Below are 22,770 nucleotides of genomic sequence, written 5' to 3' on the forward strand. Positions count from 1 at the left end.
CTCGTCTCGAACGAGTTCAGGTATGGTGTAGAGGGTGGAAGAAGTTTGGAGGGTGGCTAAGGTAGGTTCGAAGAGAACGCCTATCCACCCGGTCTTTTGTTCTGAAGTTGAGGAAGGTAGAGAAGGATCCGAAAGGCGCCTTTACCCCCGGGTCAAAGAACAATGGCCAAGGCGTGAAGCCAGAAAGAAGCTGATCGCCAAGAGTTTTGGCGACCAGGAGAAGTTCAAACAGTGGCGAGAAGGTTAAAAGACCCGTTTGATGAAGCAGGTCGAGTGGAGCAGTGTTTAAACCAGTAGCTGAGTTAAAGTTTGTTGCTTGAGTAATATTCTTACGATAAGGTTAATTGCCTTAAAGATTACAAGTTGATTAAAGTGATTGTTGCTTAAGGTTGAAGTGGTTCGAAGCAGTTAAGTCAAAAGTCGTGTTTACAAAATCGTTAAGTTAAATCCGTTGAAGTCAAACACGCAAAGAAGGTTAAGGCAGTTAAAGAAGCCATGAGAGGGAATACACAGGCTTTGTCATTAAGATGAGTATTAGTCGAAGGTACGTATACATGAGTTTATTACAAAGTGGAATACAAGGGAAAGCACAAAGGTAGCAGATGAAGAAGAGTTGATTAGTCTTCAGCAGGAACGACTTTTCCATCCACTACCTCGTTATCAAGAGACACCAGGCTGAGGTCCAGGTCGGGGAACAGACAGGCGAATTGTTCCCGCGCAGCTTCGAATCCGGCGGCCAGAATTTGGGCAGAATTCAGTTTGAGGTCTTCAATCTGCTTCTGAAGTTCCTCAATCTGTTTCTCGGTTTGTTCTTTCAGCCCCTTATTCTGTTGCTCCAGCTCTTCAGTTTGCTTCTTGAGTTGTTCTTTGGTCTCTTGAGCCTGGAGAAGGTCTTCAGCAACCTTCTTGGAGTTTGCTTGCGCTTGGCCCAGTTCGGCGGCGAGCTCCCCTTTTTCTTTGTTGATCTTGGTGAGCTCAGCCATGGCGTCATCCCTCGCCTTTTCCACTTGCCCAAGGAGTTTCTCTCGGTCGGCTGACCTTTGCTCCAATTTCTGCACCTTAGCGGCGTCAACTTTTATGAGAGCCTCCAGGTCAGCCACCTTGACGCGATAAGGCACAATCTTGCTCTCCAGTTCGACCTTTTCTTGAGCAAGTTGATGCACCTTATGGCGGAGATCGGTAGCCTCCTTGCGCGCCAATCTGAGCTCGGTGCTCATTGCGTCTTCTACTCGGGAGTGTTCAATCTCCGCGAGTGTCAGATTGGCGGACAACTTCTCCACCTCGACTCTGATGGTGCTGTTTTCAGTTTTGAGGTTGAAGAGGTCGTCTTGGAGCCTCCTGGTAGAGCTCTCCACAGCTCTGGCGATGATGGCAGGGATGTCTTCTGCTATCGTTTTTAGCTTAGCAGATAGCGGCTCCCACATCCTCGTGACCTCAAGGGGGAGGTTTGCTGCTTGTAGAGGCACTAAAGGCGCTGTGGGAGCCTGTTGCTGGTTCTCGTCGCCACCTTCCTTAGCAGGTTCTTCAGTAGGCGCTTGTTGGCGTGGCGATGGAATCGGGGATTCGGTGATCAGAATCGGAGAGGTATGAGCAACCTCATCCCCGATTGGTTCAGCCTCTGCAGCTGAGGCGTTTGAAGGGGGACCCCCTCCAGCTGATACATATGGTGTGGAGGCACTCGGGGGGTCCTCCATGAAGTTTGGCTCTTGGGCCTCCACTGCAGGTGGCGCAGTGGCCAGTGGGATTGCTTGGACAGGGGAAGCGGGAGCTTGTGTAGGTGGCGATGATGGAGGAGGAGCAGGTGTAGATGGTGGCGTTGATGTGGGAAGAGGGGGTGGTGCAGGTGGTGAAGAAGGTGCCACCCTCTTCCTCTTCGTGACAAGACCATCTTCAGTGGCCTCGTCGTCCTCTTCTTCCTCCTCGTGGATGACCTGAGGAGCTTTCCTCTTAGGCCTTTTTAGAACCAGTTTCTTGCGTTGGGCGGCGGGTTCCTTAGCTGGCGATCGTCCGTGGACGATGGCTTTCTCCACCACCGAGTTGGGCACTGTTTGAGAGCCCGTCGCCAACCCGTGGTTTCGGGCGAGCGCCTTCAATTCGGCGAGCATGCCTTTGCCCAACATGTTATCTGCATAGAACGAAAATGCATGGGTTAACTCAAGGAGACAATGAGTGCATAAGGCAGTATGCAACAGCAAAGCAGATAAGGAATGCAGAAAAATAAAGCCAAAATCTTGCGCATAACGCACAAGACGCCCAGAAACAGCTAAACAGAAGCAGTATCAAAGCAAGAGTTTAAGTGTCCTAACCTATTCGAATTTCGAGTTGGTCCTCGTAGAATTCGAAACAGATCAAGGTGGTGGTAAGGAAAGTGATGTTGGCATCCGCCACCCTTTTCCAGAAGAGACAGAGGTCTCTGTCTAGTGCTCCCATGCTGTCAGGACTTCTGGGCCTCCTGAAGCAGCTCTTGGACTCTTTCTTTCCCTTGTCCACCCAGTACAAGGGGAAGCCGTCGAGTAGGGAGGCGTCCCTATCATTAGGGCGCACTTGAACGAATTTCCCTTTCCAGTCCTTATAGGATTGCTGGAAGATGGAGAAGATCGACCTCCCAGCAATCCCATTCAAGCTGATCCACAGGCGGTCTCCTGGGTGCTTGGCTTCGAAGAGGAACAGGAACACGTCCACCGATGCGGGCAACCCCAGATGGTCGCACATCACTTGAAACGCTCGGATAAACGCCCAGCTGTTGGGATGGAGCTGGGCGGCGGCGACGTTGAGCTCGGTGAGGAGCTCCCTTTCGAAACGAGTGAAAGGGAACTTGAGCTTCACCTTCTTGAATAGGGTTGTGTAAACGAAGCAGAAGGGCCCGTCAGCACTCGCCTTATCATCAGCGCAAACGGGCAGATCGGGGGGGCAAGGTAGCACTATCATTTTCTCATCGTGCTCCTTATGAAACGTCTGGTTGGGCTCATCCCCCTTTGTCAGCCGCAGAACTGCTCCAGCAGTGTTAACAGAAGATGTCTCCCTCAAGAGGGTCGAGTTGGCCCAGGGATACAGGGTTTTGAAGTTTGGTGGGGGAACGGTGGTTCCTCTGGTGACAGGCGGAGCAGCCTGGGCCTGAGTGGGGCGGGAAGACGCAGGCCTCTCAGCCTGGGAAGATGAAGCGCCACGAGTTTGTGGTGGGTCGTGTGCTTGTGAAGGGGGGTTACGTGATGAAGGGGGAGGATTCGGGGTGATCTTTGTGCGAGTCATTGTTGCAGCTGCAAAGGAAAAAGAAAAGGAAAAATGATCAGGGGTTACAGAGGCTGACTCGATCATGGAAGGAAGGTGAAAAACGAACGAACGTAGGTTCGTTGCGATGATTGACGAAGCCCTAAGTTACGTAGAAGGAGAAATGGAAAAAGCAACCCACAGCGTATGCACCAGGCAGTTACAAGATGATGCGAATCGGTTAAAATGTAAGGAAAACCAGCAGAAGAAGGAAAGTAGGTACCTTTTTATGATCAGGAAGGCGATGAAGAATGTTGGTGATTCGGGAAGTTGAAGAGCGTCGAGAGCTTTTTCGCATAGGAAGGTTGGAGCGTTTGAGAATACGAACAGAAGAGTGATGGAACAGTAGAGTGAAAGGGGGTTTAAGGGTTTTTCGAAGCGGGTTTGGGAAGCGCAAACGGTTACTCAAGAGAGCCGTTGATGAAGCCACGTGTTGAGCGATGGGTGAAGGGTTTGGTGGAGCGTCAGAGGAGCAGAAAGTACAACCGTTTGAAATTCCGCGCCAGTGCCACGTATATCGGTGTTGGCGTGACTCTTTTAGTCTTTTCGCTGGACAAGTCTTCGCTTAAGACTGGGGGGCTTGTGTACCGCCCTGGAAGTCGGAAGTGATGACGTGGCATCAAGCTACAGTATAGGCGTGTTGACAAGGCGCCAGGCTGGTAGAAGGGAAGGAAGTCGGGGGGCTCGTGAAGTCGCCAGTTATTAAGATTGGCGTGTTCCGACCTCCAGCACACCAGAACCGGCGATCACCAAGTTGAAGATGAAGTCGCCAGACGTGAACCCAGGCGATCAAGTGATTGGAGATCACCAGAGCAAGCACATCGCCGAAGATGAAGGTGATGCAGATTATGAAGGCGGCTGGCGAGACCACAGGGAAGGTGTACGAGAGCACCCTAACTCGCCAATTCCAGTAGAGATCGCACTCCCAAGTTAGCTATGCACTGGGCAGTACCATGCATAAGTAACTTAGCCAAAAAGAGAGTCAGAAGCAGCACCCTCCAGATGATGGCACGTGTACAGTTGGATGCAAGCCACGTGTCCAAGTCTGTAACTGCCAGGAGAGAGAAAGCCACCAGGTATATAAGAGTTCTTAACGAACTTTCTGAGGTACGCACGTTCAGATTACACTCTTTACGTTTGCGAGTTCTAGAGCATACTGTGAGAGAGACATTGCATGGTTCCTTGAGATGTCTTCTTGCTCTTAGTATTTGGTGGTTCGGTCACTGACTTGGGCGTTGGAGTGCGATCGGCCGCAGCGGCGCCGCTCTGTTCTTTTGCAGGTTCTTGAGGTAGATCTTGGGAAAGGACGGAGGTTCGAAGCGGTGCGCACGTCGATCCTTTGACGAGGCAGTTTCCAGCGTTCCGGTCAACAAGCAGGATCACCTAGCATTAGTCATCTTAGGGTCTTTGGTTGCAAATGTTTTATTCTGAATAATGGAAAAGATAATCTGGGCAAATTTGATCCTAAATATGATGAACGAATACATATTGGCTATGCTATAAATGGGCATGCTTATAGGGTGTATAACAAAAGATTGCTTTTTGTGGAAGAATCTATACATGTGGTATTTGATGAATCTGATTGTATTGTGCCTAAATTTGTTCTGCATGAACCTGGTATGGATGATTTAAGAACCATTCTTCAAAAGAATCAATCCATTGATTTTGATGCAACTAATCCAAGTGCTGTCAAAGAATCTGTTGTGAATGCAGGATTGCCTAAAGAGTGGAAACCTCCCAGGGATCTCACACTTGGCAATGTAATTGGGAAAATTGAGAAAGGAGTCTCAACAAGAAATTCTCTTAACAACTTCTGCAAGACAATGGCCTTTGTTTCACAAGTAGAGCCTAAAAATCTGAAAGAAGCTCCACAAGACAGCAACTGGATAGCAGCAATGCAGGAAGAACTGAACCAGTTTGATTACAATGAAGTATGGTCCTTAGTTCCAATAACACATGAGATGAATATCATAGGAACCAAATGGGTCTACAGAAACAAGATGGATGAACATGGGGTTATCACCAAAAACAAAGCAAGGTTGGTTGCTAAAGGCTACAACCAAGAAGAGGGAATAGATTTTGATGAAACCTATGCACCAGTAGCACGTCTTGAAGTTTTCAGATTACTCTTAGCATTTTCCAGCATAAAAGGATTAAGGTTATTCCAAATGGATGTTAAGAGTGCATTCTTGAATGGTTATATTAATGAAGAAGTGTTTGTATCTCAGCCTCCAGGGTTCGAAGACTACAAAAATCCAGAGCAAGTGTACAAGCTCAAGAAGGCACTATATGGATTAAAGCAGGCACCTAGACAATGGTATGAGAGGCTAAGTGAGTTTCTGCTTTCTCAAGGTTATGACCATAGCACCTCTGATAAAACCTTGTTCATAAAGAAGAAAAGAGAAGACATTATACTTGTGCAAGTCTATGTAGATGATATCATCTTTGGATCCACAAATGAAGAAATGTATGAAGCTTTTGTAGATGCAATGAAAAGTGAATTTGAAATGTCAATGTTAGGAGAAATGAATTTCTTCCTTGGATTGCAAGTAAAACAGCTTAAGGATGACCTTCATAAATCAAGCCAAGTACTGCAAGGAGTTGCTTAGGAAGATTGATATGGATCAATGCACAAACCTAAGACTCATGATACCACATGATATGATTCCAATAGCAAGATATAGATGATTCTTTGACATTTTATGGAATCAACTTGAGTTGGAAAATGAAGAGCCACTTTTATAGAAATGGATCAATGTTCTATGTTTCAAGAACTCACCAAAACTTGCGCCAAATACCAAAGCTCACATGGAAGTTCCATTTCTTGTCAATTGAACCGATTAAAAGATGCAAGAATGCAAATGAACCGATTAAATTGTTTGACAATTGAAATGCACCGAACAAATCAATAGAAAATGAAGAAGAACCGATTAAATCCAGCAAAGGAGAAGATGAACCGAACAAAACATGATTTAAAGCTAAAGCACCGAATAGAATTGCAAGAAAGGAACCTAAGACATGTTTAGGAGTTCATATGTCACGGAAATGGAAGGAATAGATGGAGAAGAAAGAAGACTTATGTGGTTGTAGTTCTTGGTTGATGAACACGCCACTTGTAGTATGAATGCTCCAAGATAAGTGTGAAATGCCGCCACTTGAGAGAACCAAGGCACTCAAGATGAGACTAGGAAGAGGAGAAGACAAGTTCTCACTACACTCAATCACCAATTTGGGAGAGTTTTGTTACTACAAATTCCAATTCTGAATTTAGAAGGACCCAAGCCCTCCTTTTATAGGAGCAAGGGCCGGTCATGGCTTACAAAGCTTGTACCACAAGCTACCCAAAAGACTCCTAAGCTAACGCCTATAGTGACTCATGAAGAGTCACCTTCTAGAAAATTCTAAACTAAAGCCTAAAGATGGTTTACAAAAGAGGTATCTAATGTTTCCCTCTAAGCACCTTCCTAAAAATTATGTATTTAAACATTCTATATTATTTACAAATTTATACAAAAGAAACTATAAAGAGAGACATTAATTGAAGCCTATTCTTGAAAGCTTGTAGACTTCTTTGGCTTTAGACTTGGTCCTCTCTTTATTTTATGTCTTCTTTAAATTTTGAGAAGACTAGAAGGAAGAACTTCAAATGTGTGGGTGAATATCCTCTTCCTTCATTAATAAAAGCCTCTCCTATGTGATCTCCATCAGTAGGTGCAGTTTTGAATGATGCAAGAATATATTGGAAACATATTTCAGCTTAGCAAATCAAATCTGTTGCATAATCAAGATACCAAATCAGTTAGGATATCCACACATGAATGTCATAAATCTGCTGGTCAATAACCATAAAAGTAGTCAATGGTTAAGGAGAGAGAGAAAAATAATTGTTTCTCTTTCCTAGTCACAGCTGTGATTCTGAAACAGGAAAAACAACACGTTAAATCATAGGATAACAAATTTAAATTTTTACTGCAGTGGAAAATTTAAGTTAATGATACCCAATTCGTTTAGAAGAAAGTAAAACCTATCTTTAGCAAGAGGTTTAGTAAACAAATCAGCCAATTGAAATTCAGTACCAATGAATTTAATATCACAAGTTCCATTAGCTATATGCTTTCTTAGGAAATGATGTCTAATTTCAATATGTTTAGTTCTTGAATGCATGACAAAATTCTTAGAGAGATTTATAGCACTAGTGTTATCACAATTGATAGGTATCTTATTTAAAAGTATTCTAAAGTCACTTAGTTGTTGCCTTAGCCATAATGTTTGAGCACAACAACTTCCAGCTGCTATGTATTCTGCCTCTGTTGTAGAGAGAGCAACATAGGCTTGTTTCTTGCAATGCCAAGAGATTAGACTTGACCCAAGCACGTGACAAGTTCCACTTGTGCTCTTTCTATCAACCTTGCAACCTGCAAAATCAGAATCTGAAAAACCTGTCAAGTTTAAAGAAACATTGTTTAGATACCATAGTCCAACATCTTTAGTCCCTTGCAAGTATTTCAGAATCCTTTTAGCTGCATTGTAATGTGATTCCTTTGGATCAGATTGATATCTAGCACATAAGCATACAACAAACATAATATCAGGCCTGCTAGCAGTTAAGTATAATAAAGAACCAATTAAACCCCTATATTTTGATTGATCCACTGATTTTCCTGCACAATCCTGGTCCAGCTGGCAGCTTGTTGAAATAGGAGTGTTGATAGCTTTGCATTAATCCATATCAATCTTCCTAAGCAACTCCTTGCAGTACTTGGCTTGATTTATGAAGGTCATCCTTAAGCTGTTTTACTTGCAATCCAAGGAAGAAATTCATTTCTCCTAACATTGACATTTCAAATTCACTTTTCATTGCATCTACAAAAGCTTCATACATTTCTTCATTTGTGGATCCAAAGATGATATCATCTACATAGACTTGCACAAGTATAATGTCTTCTCTTTTCTTCTTTATGAACAAGGTTTTATCAGAGGTGTTATGGTCATAACCTTGAGAAAGCAGAAACTCACTAATCGGTTCAATTGACAAGAAATGGAACTTCCATGTGAGCTTTGGTGTTTGGCGCAAGTTTTGGTGAGTTCTTAAAACATAGAACATTGATCCATTTCTATAAAAGTGCCTATTCAATCTCCAACTCAAGTTGATTCCATAAAATGTCAAAGAATCATCTATATCTTGCTATTGGAATCATATCACCTACTGTACTAAATAAGAATCAAATTTGTATTGCATCTCTTATCATTGATTTTGTTTTCAAAACCCGTGATCCTTGAAATCTGACTTGAGCTTTATATAAATCTGGTTTATATCATTTGTATTTCACAATTTCTCATCTTTGCTATAAGTTGTCCAGGTTCAAATCTGATACTCTATTAGTTTTGTTTTTGTTATTGTTGATCATATGAATTGCATACTAATTTTCTTTCTAGCTGGAACTGTCAATTGGTGAATAGGTGCAGGTAACAACAAACTAAGCAATGACATCCTCTTCACACAAAAAGAAGAAGTCCAAAGAGCAACCTCACAGCAGCCAAGGCATTTTGGAAAATTGGTTTGCTAGAGATTCTAAAGCTATGACAAGGTTCATACATGAGATAAGCAGAAAGCAAATCAATGTACCTAAGGTGCTGGAATTCTCATGGCTGAAGGATGAAAATCTGACAAAAGCAAAAACCTTGCTCAAGCATCAAAAGATGAAAAACTTTATGGAAATGACTGGAAATGTATATCCAGACCTAGTGAAGGTTATCTATAGCAACCTTGTACAAGATGGCAATAATGTTATCTCCTATGTGAAAAGGGTAAAGCTAAAAATCACTAGAGAAATATGGAGCAATGTTGGTGCAATCAAATACTTAAGGGTGAAAGTGAGCAAAGGAAACACTACTGGAATTCAAAGGTTCAACAAGATGCAGTTTTATAGAAGCTGTATGAGGAATCCTACTGAACCAGTGGTTAGGTTTCATCCAGACAATTTGACTTTTATTCCTAGACTCTTAGCTCACATCATTGTTTGGCAACTCACTCCTAGAGGGAGCAATCATGTTGTTCTTCATGAGGAAGATTTGATACTGCTTTACTGCATAATGAATCAGCTCAAGCTAAATTGGGTGAGTACTATGGTGGAACACATGCTCAATCCACAAGGCTCCCTAATTATCGCTTTGCATATGCAATATTTGTGTCCAAACTAGTTGACTATTTCGAAGTGGATACCACAAATTTAAGAAGTGATACTATCAAAGTTGTACCGTCCCGTCCCCAGGCGTTGACCAAAGTCAAAGTCAAAGCCAAAGTCAACATATGATGGGACCCCTCAAGGGGACCCATGGGAAGAAAGTCAACAGGTTGACCGCTTAAGGCGTCGCCGTGTAGGCGTCGCCAAGGTGAGGCGTCGCCAAGTATAGGCGTCGCCAGATTAAGGCATCGACGGTGCCACCCCCCGATACCCATGGGTAGGAAAGACCGTGGAGGGGTCGACACCGCGAGAGGCCTCAATACCTCAGAACAGTAATAAGGAGAAGAGAAAGGTGGCTTCAAGGCCATAGTTCTAGTACCAGTAGGGGGTAACCTGACTCGTGAAGTACCCACGCCACCGCTGGGAGACCCTGGGACAGATACGACCCATGAGAGGGCCACGCCCAGGGGAGAACCACGTGCATGGTACGAGAGAAAGGTTGATACACTCCCAGGGCGAGTGACTAGTGGCTGGGGCGCATGAGTTGGCACCCATAAAGTTACCCCTTGCGCAGATGCACTCCAAGAAGGAGGACTTACACGATGGATTACCCTTGAGTTGGGTTACGACGCTGTAAGGCCCTCCACAAAGAGTAGTGATCAAGTTAGAAGAACCCATAACAGAAAGCATTGAAACATCAAGGTATATCAGTTTCCCTGAAAGTTTGCTATGGTACGCATTAATTTAGTTTACGTTTCGAACGCTTTAAAGCACTTTAAATGCTTTAAATGCTTTAAACGTTTTAAACGCGTTGAACGTTTTTATACACTTTAAATGCGCTTTAAGACGCTTTAAATGCTGGAGGTGTTTAAAAGGGGCTTTAGACGTTTGAGACAAGGAACCGAGTTTTGACCTAATTCTCGCAAGTTTACACACACAAACCCTAGTTGTCTTGTTGGCGCACCCACTGTACGCACAGACAGTTAGGGCAGAAAGCACTAGTTACTCAGTTATTGGACCACCTTCAGAGCATCCATTCACGGTGTTCCGATACAGAGGTGTGTCCCTTTGATGTTTCTCGCTAGCTGACTTGACCGTCGGAGTGCAAACGGCCGCGAGGGCGCCCCTTTGTTCACTTATTTTCAGGTACTCACAGACGGAGCAGAACGAAGGTTCCCTAACTCACGAGGACAAGCCACGCACAAAGACGGCCCTGGTCAACCGACGGGAACAAAAGCAGCAAGTGAGATAAACAATTCTACTCTCATGAAAATGGGATTTCATAAGGAGGAAAATGGCTGGATTTTTAGAAGGAATGCTGCCCATAGAGATGAGCATGAAGCCTCTAATCATGGAGATGGAGAGGAAGAGAATGCTAGAATGCATAGGGAAGATGAAACCGTGCAGGCTGCTGAAGCATCATTCCATAGGATGCATCATTTGTCATCTCATAGGGTGGAATCACCAGCTCTACCATCTGTGCAACACATGGACGAGTCACCAATTCACTCTTTCATGAATGAAGATGTTGCTGCCACAAATTACAATGCACTAGTTGTATACCAAGCACCTGAATATAGAGGTGAATCTCTATCAATGTTCGAAAGACAGGTGCTGGACAAGTTGGACACACTCACAGATGATCAAAAGACTTATTTCGAAATGACTCAAGCTAGGTTTCAACACTTAGACTATCAAATTGAAGGGGTCCAAGAGCAGCTAGCTGAGCTTTACTACAAGCACGTGTGATCCTTTCAAATCTTTCTCTTTTATGTCTTGTTGAACAATTTGGTTTCTGTTTTTCTGCACTAGTTATGTTTTGATTACTGGTTTGTAATAAAACTTTATGCTGTTTTATTTCTAAAACTATCATGTATGGCTATTTTGTATTTCTTTTATCCCATGCTCCCATTCTGTTTGAGGAATCCAAAGGGGGAGAAAAATAGCTTGATACAGGTTATGATAGTTGAAGAATAGCTCATGTATGTTGCTGATGTGGTTCAAGTATTAAACCTGCACAGAGGTAGCACAATACTCAAATATGTTATGTTCTGTTTTTACATCTAAAAGGTTTTGTGCATTTTCTGGAATCTAGTGCAGTACAGGTATTGATCATGACTTTCCTTCAAAGCTATGCAAAGCAAAGGGTTTTTGTCTCCATCAAACAGGGGGAGATTGTTGAAGATGGATGAAGCTTCCTCTCTACCTAGTCTTAGTATGTGTTTGATGTAGAAAATAGCTAGGTTGCTTTGAAGTTTGTAATGTGTTTTAGATGATCTTGTATTTAGGCTAGTGTGTGTTTAAGGTTGCCTTTTTCTACATGGTCTATCCTAGATGCCTAATCAAGGTGGTAAGATCAAGCACATGAAGTGATTAAATGTTTTTCAAAAATCCTTTTAGAGTTTTCTAAAAAATCAGGATACTGCACAAAAATAAATCTATCTCTCTGTAAAAGAATAGGTTTATTTTTGTTCTGCTTAAAGGTTTTTCGAAAGTTTGTTAGGGCACCAAAAATGCAGTTCAGTTAGTTATTTCAGTTAAGCTGAGCTAGCAGTTTTCCTGAAAAACAATCTGTTTGTTTTTAAATCAACCTGTTGTTTTTATAACATCTTTTTAACTGTTTTTGAAAAGTTGTTAGAAACTATTTTCTATAAATTGAAAGGTCTTTCTCACATGAAAGGTTGTTGAGAAATCACGATTTTAACAGAGATTAAACATTTTTTGTGTGAGAAGAACGATTGAGATGAGTTTTTGAAAGGTTTTCCAAAGGGATCTTCAAGTGTGCTTGTTCTAGGAAAATCTTGATCTTGGTAAAGGTGTTGGTACTATTTTTCTGCAATAGGGACAACTAGATTTTGTTCTTGCATCTTCTTTCAGGTGTTATCTTTCCTTTATTCTTCCTTGTAAAAGGTGTAAGTGTTAGTCACTCTTTGATAGGGTTTCTTGGAGTGCACGGTGTGCTGAAATATGGTTTTTCAGCTTTGGTTGTATTGTTCTTGTAGGTTTCAAGAACTACTGTGTTGTAATTGTTTGGAATTGGTTTTTAGTGTATTTCACCTTGGAGTGAGGTGAAACTGGATGTAGCTCTTTATGAGTGAACCAGTATAAATTGTGCTTGCATAAATCTTCTCATCCCTACACTTATTTATGATATTTCGTATAATATGTCAAGAAAGAAATTTGTTCTTTTAAAATTGAACATGTTGTTTCTGGGTTTACTTGAATGTTCTTCTTGATCTGGAAAATCTCTTTAATGATAAACAAAGTCTTTTTAATCTGAGTTTTTAATTGGTTTAAGAACAAATAGTTTCTTTCTTAAATCTTGGTTGAAAAATTATTTTATTTGAGGGTTTGTGATATAAGAACTTAATTGATTTCTTGGTGCAAACTATGATCTTCAAGCTGTTTGAATATCAACCAATCTTGTTCTATTAAACTTTGTTGTTGATCTCAATCCTAATCTGGATAAGTTCTATTTGTGCTAAAGTGTTTTGAAGAATCAATCTGTTCATTCTAAAATCAATCTGTTTTTTTTCCTCTTATATACTGTAAACCAGTTTGTTTGCGAAAAATTTATAACTTCAATTCACCCCTCCCCTCCTGAACTTAGACACTAATAGACCCAACATCCGCTACCCGCATTTAGGGTTTTTGAGGGTATGCCTTAGCGCCGCTATCACCCAATCTTAGGTTAATCTAGCGCGTAAGGCTCCCTTACTGGAGTTCAACCTCTGAAGAAATGGTCACCTGAGTACCGACTTGTGCACCTTATCTCTGGGGCCATTCGTCTTGGGGATGCCCTAGTTGTTCACGTGCCATGCATGCATCCTACCCCTGGAACGCAACCCTAATGGGCCTTAGCGCTTCCAGCGGTTCTTTACATGTGCCACGCCTGAATGTGTTATTCACACCACACGCATGAGCTCTCTGTGACCTAGGACTTCCCTTAACTATGGATGGTATTACTGATCACTGGTGTGTTTTCTGGGACCCACCTCTCGTGGTCCAATTCTGCTGTTTGACTCACCGATGTCCGATATCACATCGCCCTCACTCTGTTGCCGAGGACACATCAGCACATCCTGATGATCGACGTCTGACCACTCATTGGCAGCCTGGCGCGTGCCGCTTGCGAGACACTGACCCATACCGCTTGTAGGACCCCGCTTACGTGGGCCACCATTATTAGCAGTCAACGACGTCCAAAGACTGGTGGGTACATACACAAATAAAATCAACAATAGACAACAAAGAATATACCTTTTGTTTGTCAAACATGAAAGTGATGTCTGCACATACTTCTACACCCTCAATATCTTCAACTAAAAGCTACAAAAACCAGTTCCAAGAATCCTTGCATTCAACCTTAACCACAACATATGCTAGTGGTAGCATCTGATCATTTGGGTCCCTCCCAACTGTTGTCAACAATTCACCACCATAAGCCTTTTAAGAAGCACCCATCCAAAGAAATTATGGGCCTACAAGATATAAAGTTATCATTGTAGGCTTTTAAGCAAACATAAAATCTGTTAAACACTTTGAACACATTCATGTCTTCAACTTTTACTTTCACTATGGAACACAGATTTGAGCGCAACAACTCACGTGCATAGTCATAAATTCTTTTGTACTGCTCCTATAATGAACCATGGACATTTTTCAATATAGTCATTGCTCGTTGAGCTTTTGACTTACTTATATTGGTGTTCCATTTTTTAACAGCTTTATTCCTTACATCATTACTTCTCATATTTGGACTCTGGCTTAAAGAAGACTCTAACCTCCCCCTCAACCATTTAGTACTTAACAAATCAACCTTAAACTGCCTAGCATAGGTACATCATTTATTTTGCTTAACTGCCAACAACTTGTTGAGGATAAGTACCCACAGTATGCATACCATTGATGGTGTCCTTGGGCTCAAATACACACACACAGACTCTCGTATTATCATTTTTTATTAATTTCAAGTTATTCCCTAAATTGACAACATAACTTCTGATGGCATCTTTAAATGCTTCATTGTCTGTAAAATAGGTACCTAGATCCCAGGAAAAATCTACCATGCTCTTTGGCATTTGAAAGGATGGAAATTTACCACCGTTACTGATATCCTCCTCACCATCTTCAACTTCATCCATGTTGTCTAAATCTTATTATTCCCACTATGTATCTGACAACCCTTTATCATGCCCAACAGTTCCTTTCATCATCATTAATACCCAAATTTTGCAAAATCATCTGCAAAATTTGGTTGTAAACCTTCTGTGGGATTACTGGCCTGCCTTTTACTTTTGCGCCTCTGCCTACTCTAAGTAGCCCTAAACTCTTCAACCTCAACAAATGTTTCACCCTCACCCTCACCCTCACCCTTATCTCTACTACCTTCACTCTGAACTTCAACTTCACCTTCAATAGATTCAACTTCCCTTAACCAAGAACAATCTTCTGACACATGCCCACCATCATGATCACATTCCATGTCCTCATGACCAACTGCACCAATACCCTAACCACCATCACCTTCCTCATCACCACTAGCGTGAACATCAAGTTCCAAACCAGCACGAAATTCATTATCATCATCATCATCTTCCTCAACCACACCTTCCACACCATCAGGCTCCACACCATCATGCTCACCAATACCCTAACTACCATCACCTTCCTCACCACCACCATCCTCAACATCACCTTTCACACCATCAGGTTCCAAACCAACACATAATTCCGTTTCCTCATCATTTTCTTCAACCACACCTTCCACACCATCATGTTCACCAATATCCTCACTACCATCATCCTCAACATCACCTTCCACACCATCAGGTTCCAAACCAACATGGAATTCCTCCTCCTCCTCATCTTCCTCAACCACACCTTTCACATTATCGTGCTCACCAATATCCACACCACCATCATCCTCAACATCACCTTTCACACCATCAGGTTCCACACCACCACTGAATTCCTCCTCCTAATCCTCATGATCTTCCTCAACATCACCTTATAAACTGCTTATACTTGTTTTTATCTCTGTAATATAAACAACCGGTTATATCATAATTTTAATTGATTGTTTTACTGATAACAGATTTAATAGCTTATTTCTTTTGGCTTCTCTGATTCTTCTTTCTGTAAATCATTAAAGAACTTCATTCTTAGTTATCATTTGCGAAAAACTTTTATCAACAATTCACCCCCACCCCCTTCCTCTTGTTTAAGCCATCATTTCTAGCAATTGGTATCAAGAGCAAGGTTCTTGAAAGTTATTCAAGTTTTGATCCTAAATCTTTATAAATGGCTGAAAAGTTTTCTTTTGGGGAAGGTGCATGTTTAAATAAACCACCTTTGATATGTTGTATGAACTATGAAATGTGGTGCATAAGAATGAAATTCTTTGTTGATTCTATAGATAGAAAAAAACTGGAATGTTATTACAAATAGCTATCTCATGCTTATATCTAAAAATGTTTCTGAAAAAGATCATTTTGATGGTGTAGTTATGAACATCATTGTATCTGCACTTAATTCTAATGAGTTGCTCAAGGTTTCAGAATGTAGTTATGCCAAAGATATGTGGAATACCTATGAGAATTATCACAAGAATCTAAGGAGTGTGTGGATGGACAATGAGGAATCTTCTGCTGAATCTTTCTCTTCAAAATCCAAAAGGGAGGTTTGTCTTATGGCAAAAGAAGAATCTGGATCAAACCAAGTAAGTACAGCTTCTTCCAACAATTGTGAAAATTATTTTCAACTTTTTAATGCTTTTCAAGAAACTCATGAAAAAGCTAAAAGATTAGCCCTTTTAAATAACCGATTGAAAAGTGAAAACAACAAGTTGAAAGAGAAAAAGTAACTCCATCTATTAGAGTCACGTGACCATGTTGATATATCACCACCAACATATCTCCCATCACAAAATGTCCTACTATAGTGGACCACAAGCTCAAAATAACCTTCTTACATGATATGGAGTTTATAAAAGGTATCCTTGTAAAATATACATATGGCCACATATACCAAACAAATTACAAACCAATCCTTCATTTAGTTATGTCAGAAACCAAATGTTGGACTACACACAAAAAACTTTTCCACTAGGTGGGATCTTGCATCATAAAATACTATGTGTACCGCCCTGGTAGTCGGAAGTGATGACGTGGCAGCAAGCTATTATGTAGGCGTGTTGAGCAGGGCCCATGGCTGGCAGAAGGGAAGGAAGTCAGGGGGCTCGTGTAGTTGCCAGTCCTTAAGTTGGCGTGCTCCGATCTCTAACATACCTAAACCAGCGGTCACCAGGTTTGTGATGAAGTCGCCGGAGGCGAACCCAGACGACCAAGTGATCAGAGATCGCCGAAAAGAAGGACATCGCCAAAGGATCATAGAAGCTTGTTCAGGCTTTCGAAGCAGAGGATAAAGTCGTCAGATAGTCATTCCCTAGCTAGCCAGAGGTTGAGGTCGGGGAACAGCTTACCTTGAACATGCAAGACGAAGCAAGAGAGGTAGATCATGAAGGCGGCCGGCGAGACCACAGGGAAGGTGTGTATGAAGGCACCCGTACTCGCCACGCAGAAGGGATCACGCTCCAAGGCAGCTATGCGCTGAGTTGTTTCATGCATAAGTAACTTAGCCAAAAGCCTGAAGAGTAAGAAGTGGCGCCCAAGTCAAGGATGCTCCAGATGGTGACATGTGTACAGCTGGATGCGAGCCACGTGTCTAGATGTGTAACTGTTAGGAGAGAGAAAGTGCACAGGTATATAAGAGATTCTAACGAACTTCTGAGGTATGCGCGTTTCAGATTACTTCTTTTACGCTTGCGAGAACTTGAGTACGCTGAGAGAGAATTTTGCATGGTTCCTGAGAGTTCTTAAGTTTTCTCTTAGTATTTGGTGGTTCAGTCACTGACTTGGGCGTCGGAGCGTGATCGGCCGCAGCGGCGCCGTTCTGTCTTTTGCAGGTTCTTGAGGTGAATCAAGGCGAAGGACCGAAGCTAACACGGCGCAAAAGTCGATCCAGATTTGACGTGGCAAGGCTCTTGCGTCTTGGTCAATAGGCAGGATCATCAGGCGCCCACCGTGGGGCCGTGTAAAACTTGTTCCCATCCACAGCGTGAGTTCTTGTAGTTTCTGCGGTTTCTGTGTGGTTGTGTGCTGGTGCGACCATTTTCCGCCGTTCATTCAAGCTTTGTTCTGTAAATTCGCGTTTTCCACCGTTCGTCTGAGGTTCTTGTTCGGTGAGAAGAGGTTTTCCGCTGCTTACGCGAATTTTAATCGGTGAGATCTAAGCTTCGCCGTTCGTTCGGACTTTCGTGGAAGAAGCGGTGGTTTGTGGTGAAGCTGTAAGTTTCTGCGAAGGTTTCTGCTGATTGAGATTGTGTTCTTGAAGTTCTTTGGAATTTGCGAGATTCTGACCGATTGATTGCTGAATCGATCGTTGCTGAAGGAGGTTTTGTTCGTCGCTCATTGTGATCTGTTAAGTTTTCATGAGAAAGATGAGAAGCAACCGTTCAAGTCCAGTTGTGCCAGTTGTTGCTGAAGGCGCCATGACTATGGCGCAGATGGTGGAGATCATGCGTGCGCTACAGGCGAATGTGGAAGCCTCGCGCATAGAGCAGGCAAAGATGCATGAGGACCTGGTCGCCTCTCAGGCCAGGAATGAAGAGCTCAGCAGAGTGATTGAGGAATTGCGCCAAGCTCTTCAGGAGCAGCGAGGGCGCCCAATCGCTGAAGAGGTCGCGCCGTCGACGCCGCCTCGCGTTTTCCCCATGCCTTTTGCTCAGGTGATCACAGATACGCCTATCCCTGCGAGTGTGGTACCCGTGAAGGCTACTTTCACCGGCGTGGAGGATCCTGAGGCGCATCTCACCACGTTCCACACGCAGATGATGCTGTCAGGAGGCTCGGATGCTGTGTATTGCAAGATGTTTGTGAGCACACTCCAGGGAACAGCGCTGGAATGGTTTGTGAGCCTGCCTACCGGTCACATAACCAATTTCCAGCAGTTTTCGAAGCTTTTCGTCGAGCAGTACATAGTGAACAAGGCGCCGCCTAGGGTGTCTTATGATCTGTTCGACATAAGGCAGTACCAAGGAGAGTCCCTCAGGGACTACTTAAATCGTTTTGGGGCACAGATGGTCCGCTCGCCGGCCAAGGACGAAGAGATGTTGGTCTACGCCTTCAAAAAAGACGTGTTGCCGGGACCTTTCTGCGAAGCACTTATCAGGGCCCACCCCGCCACATTTGCTGAGGTTAGGCGACTTGCGGTGGCCCACATCGCCGATGAGAGCGAGGTCGCCGAGAAGAGAGGGAGCGTGGCCCCCGCTAGGCCACGTGCCCAGACCAGGATCCAGCCACAGAGGGTGCTGGAGACAGCGGCGGCCAAGAGGGATCAAAGGACCCGCCATCCTTATGATCCAAGGAAAAACAAGGGCAGGGGCCCAGGGCGCCCCAGGGAGTACAATCGCCCGCCAAAGCATAAGTTTGTCATGGGGCTGGCGGACCTGATCGCCATCCCCAACATAGCAGCCAGGCTCAAGGCGCCCGAGAAGGTGGGCGACAAGGTGTTGGGACCAAAGCCAGACGCCTGGTGCGAATTCCACCAGGGTTTTGGCCACACCGTGGACTCATGTTTGGCGTTAGGATACCAGCTCGACGACCTGGTCAAGAGCGGGTTCCTAAATGATTACTTGTTGGATAGAAGGACGGGGGGCGCGTCGAGCTCCCAGCCGGCGGGTGGTGAGGCTCAGCAGCACGAAATGCCCACTCACGGAGAGATCCACACCATCGCGAGAGGTTTCTCGGGTGGTGGATGCACCGCGTTGCAGAGGAAGAAGTATGCGAGGTCCGTGATGACAGTGGACATGTTCGAGGACCACTCGCCAGATGTGGACATCACGTTCACAAGGGAAGATCTCAGGGACGTTGTGCCTCATGACAATGATCCAATAGTCATCTCGCTTGTTACGGCGGGAAGGAAGGTCCACAGGGTTCTGGTGGACCAAGGAAGCTCGGCAGATGTGATGTTCTGGCCGACTTTCACACAGTTGCAGTTGCCCCTTGACCAGCTGAGGCCCTATGGCGGGTGCTTGTATGGTTTCACTGGCAATCAGGTGGAGGTCAGGGGGTATATAGAGTTACGAACTACCTTCACGGATGAGGCGGGCTCGAGGACGGAGAAAATCAAGTACCTCGTCGTGAATGATCCCTCAGCATATAACATTCTGTTGGGCAGACCAACGCTCAACAGAATAGGAGCTGTGCCTTCAACCAGGAACATGAAGGTGAAGTTGCCATCGATGGAAGGGGTGGTGATCACCATCAAATATGACCAGAAGGAAGCGAAGAAGTGCTATGAGAATAGCCCGAAAAACAAGAGGTCAGTGAGTTACATCACAACGACGCCGCCTCCCGGTGTGAAGCCCAAGCCAGAAGAGTGGCGAGTTGTCGATGCTGCGATGGTGGGGGCTGCCGGGGGCGACGTCGCCATGATGGATGCTGAGGCTGAGGGAGAGAACGCCGAGCGGGAAGAAGAGGCGAGGAACCGCCCAGAGGAAGCGAGGGAGCTGGGAATTGCCAGGGCGGTGATCGCCAGGGAAGCTAGACCCAAACCCGTCGAGGAATGGCTCGAAAGGGAGATCGGGGGGAAGGTCTTCAAGTTGGGAAGATCCTTGGAGGCTGAGCTCCAAGACCAGATTGCCAAGGTGATAGAGCGGCATCTGGATGCTTTCGCATGGTCTGCTTCAGACATGCCGGGAATTGACCCCGACTTCTTGTGCCACCATCTAGCAATGGACAACCAGGTCAGACCAGTGCGATAGAGAAGAAGGAAGTTCAACGAGGAGAGAAGGCAGGCGATCAGGGATGAAACCCAGAAGCTCCTCGCTGCAGGCCATATCAGGGAAGTCCAGTACCCTGAATGGCTGGCCAATGTCGTGCTGGTGAAGGAAAGCAATGGGAAATGGCGCATGTGCGTCGACTTCACTGACCTAAACAAGGCTTGCCCAAAGGATTCGTATCCTTTGCCAAGCATAGACGCCCTGGTGGACAGTGCTACAGGGTGCAAGTTGCTGAGCTTCCTGGACGCCTTCTCGGGGTACAATCAGATAAAGATGCATCCCATGGATGAAGAGAAGACCACCTTCATGACCGAGAGATCGTGCTACTGCTACAAGGTGATGCCCTTTGGGCTGAAGAACGCGGGGGCCACGTACCAGAGGTTGATGGATCGGGTACTTGCACCTATGCTGGGGAGGAATGTGCAAGCGTACGTAGATGACATGGTCGTGACCTCGCCGGAGAAGAGCAAGCACGTTGCGGACTTGGAGGAGTTGTTCACCACAATCGCCAAGTTCAGATTAAAGCTGAACCCCGAGAAGTGCGTTTTTGGCGTAGAGGCGGGGAAGTTCTTGGGGTTTCTCTTAACTGAAAGAGGAATAGAAGCAAATCCTGATAAGTGTGCTGCCATCTTGGCGATGAGGAGCCCGGCTACCGTGAAGGAAGTGCAGCAACTTACAGGTCGGATGGCCGCCCTGTCTCGTTTCGTATCAGCTAGCGGAGAGAAGGGCCATCCGTACTTTCAGTGTTTAAGGCGGAACAACAAGTTTGCCTGGACGAAGGAGTGTGAAGAGGCCTTCGTCAAGCTTAAAGAGTACCTGGCGAGCCCGCCGGTTTTGTGCAAACTGCTGGTGGGGACACCTCTCAGGTTGTATTTTGCTGTGACTGAGAGGGCGGTAAGTGCGGTGCTCGCCCAAGACCAGGACCAGGCTCAAAAGCCTATTTATTTCGTCAGCAAAGTGCTGCAGGGCCCGGAGGTGAGGTATCAGGCCTTGGAGAAAGCCGCGCTGGCTGTGGTATTTTCGGTGAGGAGGTTGCGCCACTATTTTCACAATTTTACAATACTGGTGATGACCGATGTACCGCCCTGGTAGTCGGAAGTGATGACGTGGCACCAAGCTACAGTGTAGGCGTGTTGACAAGGCGCCAGATTTGCAGAAGGGAAGGAAGTCGAGGGGCTCGCGTAGTCGCCAGTTATTAAGTTGGCGTGCTCCGATCTCCAGCATACAAGAACCGGCGATCACCCAGTTGAAGATGAAGTCGCCAGATGTAAACTCAGGCGACCAAGTGATTGGAGATCGCCAGAGCAAGCACATCGCCGAAGATGAAGGTGGTGCAGATTATGAAGGCGGCCGGCGAGACCACAGGGAAGGTGTACGAGAGCACCCTAACTCGCCAATTCTAGTAGAGATCGCGCTCCCAAGTTAGCTATGCACTGGGCAGTACCATGCATAAGTAACTTAGCCAAAAGAGAGTCAGAAGCAGCGCCCAAGTCAAGGAGGCTCCAGATGATGGCACGTGTACGACTGGATGCGAGCCACGTGTCCAGGTTTGTAACTGCCAGGAGAGAGAAAGTGATCCTCAACGAACTTTTAAGGTACGCACGTTCAGATTATACTCTTGACGCTTGCGAGTTCTTGAGCATACTGGGAGAGAGAACATTGCACGGTTCCTTGAGAGTTCTTGAGTGTTTTCGCTCTTAGTATTTGGTGGTTCGGTCACTGACTTGGGCGTTGGAGTGCGATCGGCCGCAGCGGCGCCGCTCGGTTCTTTTGCAGGTTCTTGAGGTGGATCTTGAAGAAGGACGGAGGTTGAAGCGGTGCACACGTCGATCCAAGTCTGACGAGGCCAGTTCCAACGTTCCAGTCAACCGGCAGGATCATCAGGCGCCCACCGTGTGGCCATGTAAATGTCAGTTCAGAACGCATGTACAAGAAAATATGAAGTTTATTACAAATTATGTACAAAGAGAAAGCACAAAGGCAGCGGATGGAGGGAATTGATCAGTCTTCAGCGGGAACAACTTTCCCATCCACTACCTCGTTGTCAAGGGACACCATGCTGAGGTCCAGATCGGGGAACAAGCAGGCAAACTGTTCCCGTGCAGCCTCGAATCCAGCAGCCAGAATTTGGGCAGAACTCAGATTAAGTTCTTCAATCTGCTTCTTGAGTTCTTCAGTTTGTTCCTTCAGCCCCTTGTTCTGTTGCTCCAGCTCTTCAACTTGCTTCTTGAGTTTTTCGTTGGTTTCTTGAGCCTGGAGAAGGTCTTCAGCAACCTTCTTGGATTCAGCAGCAAGCTCCCCTTTTTCCTTGTTGGCTTCGGCAAGCTCAGCCATGGCGTCATCCCTCGCTTTCTCCACCTTTCCAAGGAAGACCTCTCGGTCGGCTGACCTTTGCTCCAATTTCTTCACCTTGGCGGCGTCGGTTTTTATGAGGGCCTCCAGGTCAGCCACCTTGACGCGATAAGGCACAATCTT

At 44.9% G+C, this 22,770-nt stretch overlaps 2 protein-coding genes across 2 annotated transcripts; both read right to left on the reverse strand.

The window, feature by feature from the left end:
• Nucleotides 1-617: 617 nt before the first annotated feature.
• LOC137815506 (uncharacterized) lies at nucleotides 618-3,249 on the reverse strand. The gene is made up of 3 exons (XM_068618625.1): nucleotides 2,874-3,249; nucleotides 1,423-2,125; nucleotides 618-1,038 (listed from the first exon to the last, which is right to left on the reverse strand). The coding sequence occupies exons 1-3, from the start codon at nucleotides 3,247-3,249 to the stop codon at nucleotides 618-620; spliced, it is 1,500 nt and encodes a 499-aa protein (XP_068474726.1).
• A 3,854-nt stretch (nucleotides 3,250-7,103) lies between these two features.
• Nucleotides 7,104-7,851, reverse strand: LOC137815521 (secreted RxLR effector protein 161-like). The gene is made up of 2 exons (XM_068618639.1): nucleotides 7,292-7,851; nucleotides 7,104-7,182 (listed from the first exon to the last, which is right to left on the reverse strand). The coding sequence occupies exons 1-2, from the start codon at nucleotides 7,849-7,851 to the stop codon at nucleotides 7,104-7,106; spliced, it is 639 nt and encodes a 212-aa protein (XP_068474740.1).
• Between the last annotated feature and the right edge of the window lie 14,919 nt (nucleotides 7,852-22,770).

This window comes from Phaseolus vulgaris, chromosome 10 (genome assembly GCF_000499845.2).
Source record: "Phaseolus vulgaris cultivar G19833 chromosome 10, P. vulgaris v2.0, whole genome shotgun sequence".
Taxonomy (NCBI): Eukaryota; Viridiplantae; Streptophyta; class Magnoliopsida; order Fabales; family Fabaceae; genus Phaseolus; species Phaseolus vulgaris.

Excerpts from the sequence above, each read along its gene's own strand:
- LOC137815521 (XM_068618639.1), bottom strand. The coding sequence starts at position 7,851 with ATGTTTGTTGTATGCTTATGTGCTAGATATCAATCTGATCCAAAGGAA. Across the intron at positions 7,183-7,291 it reads AAACCTCTTGCTAAAGATAG|AATCACAGCTGTGACTAGGA; the intron begins GTTTTACTTTCT and ends TTCCTGTTTCAG.
- LOC137815506 (XM_068618625.1), bottom strand. The coding sequence starts at position 3,249 with ATGACTCGCACAAAGATCACCCCGAATCCTCCCCCTTCATCACGTAAC. Across the intron at positions 2,126-2,873 it reads TTGCGCTGATGATAAGGCGA|ATAACATGTTGGGCAAAGGC; the intron begins GTGCTGACGGGC and ends CGTTCTATGCAG. Across the intron at positions 1,039-1,422 it reads CCCCTTGAGGTCACGAGGAT|GTCAGCCGACCGAGAGAAAC; the intron begins GTGGGAGCCGCT and ends ATTGGAGCAAAG.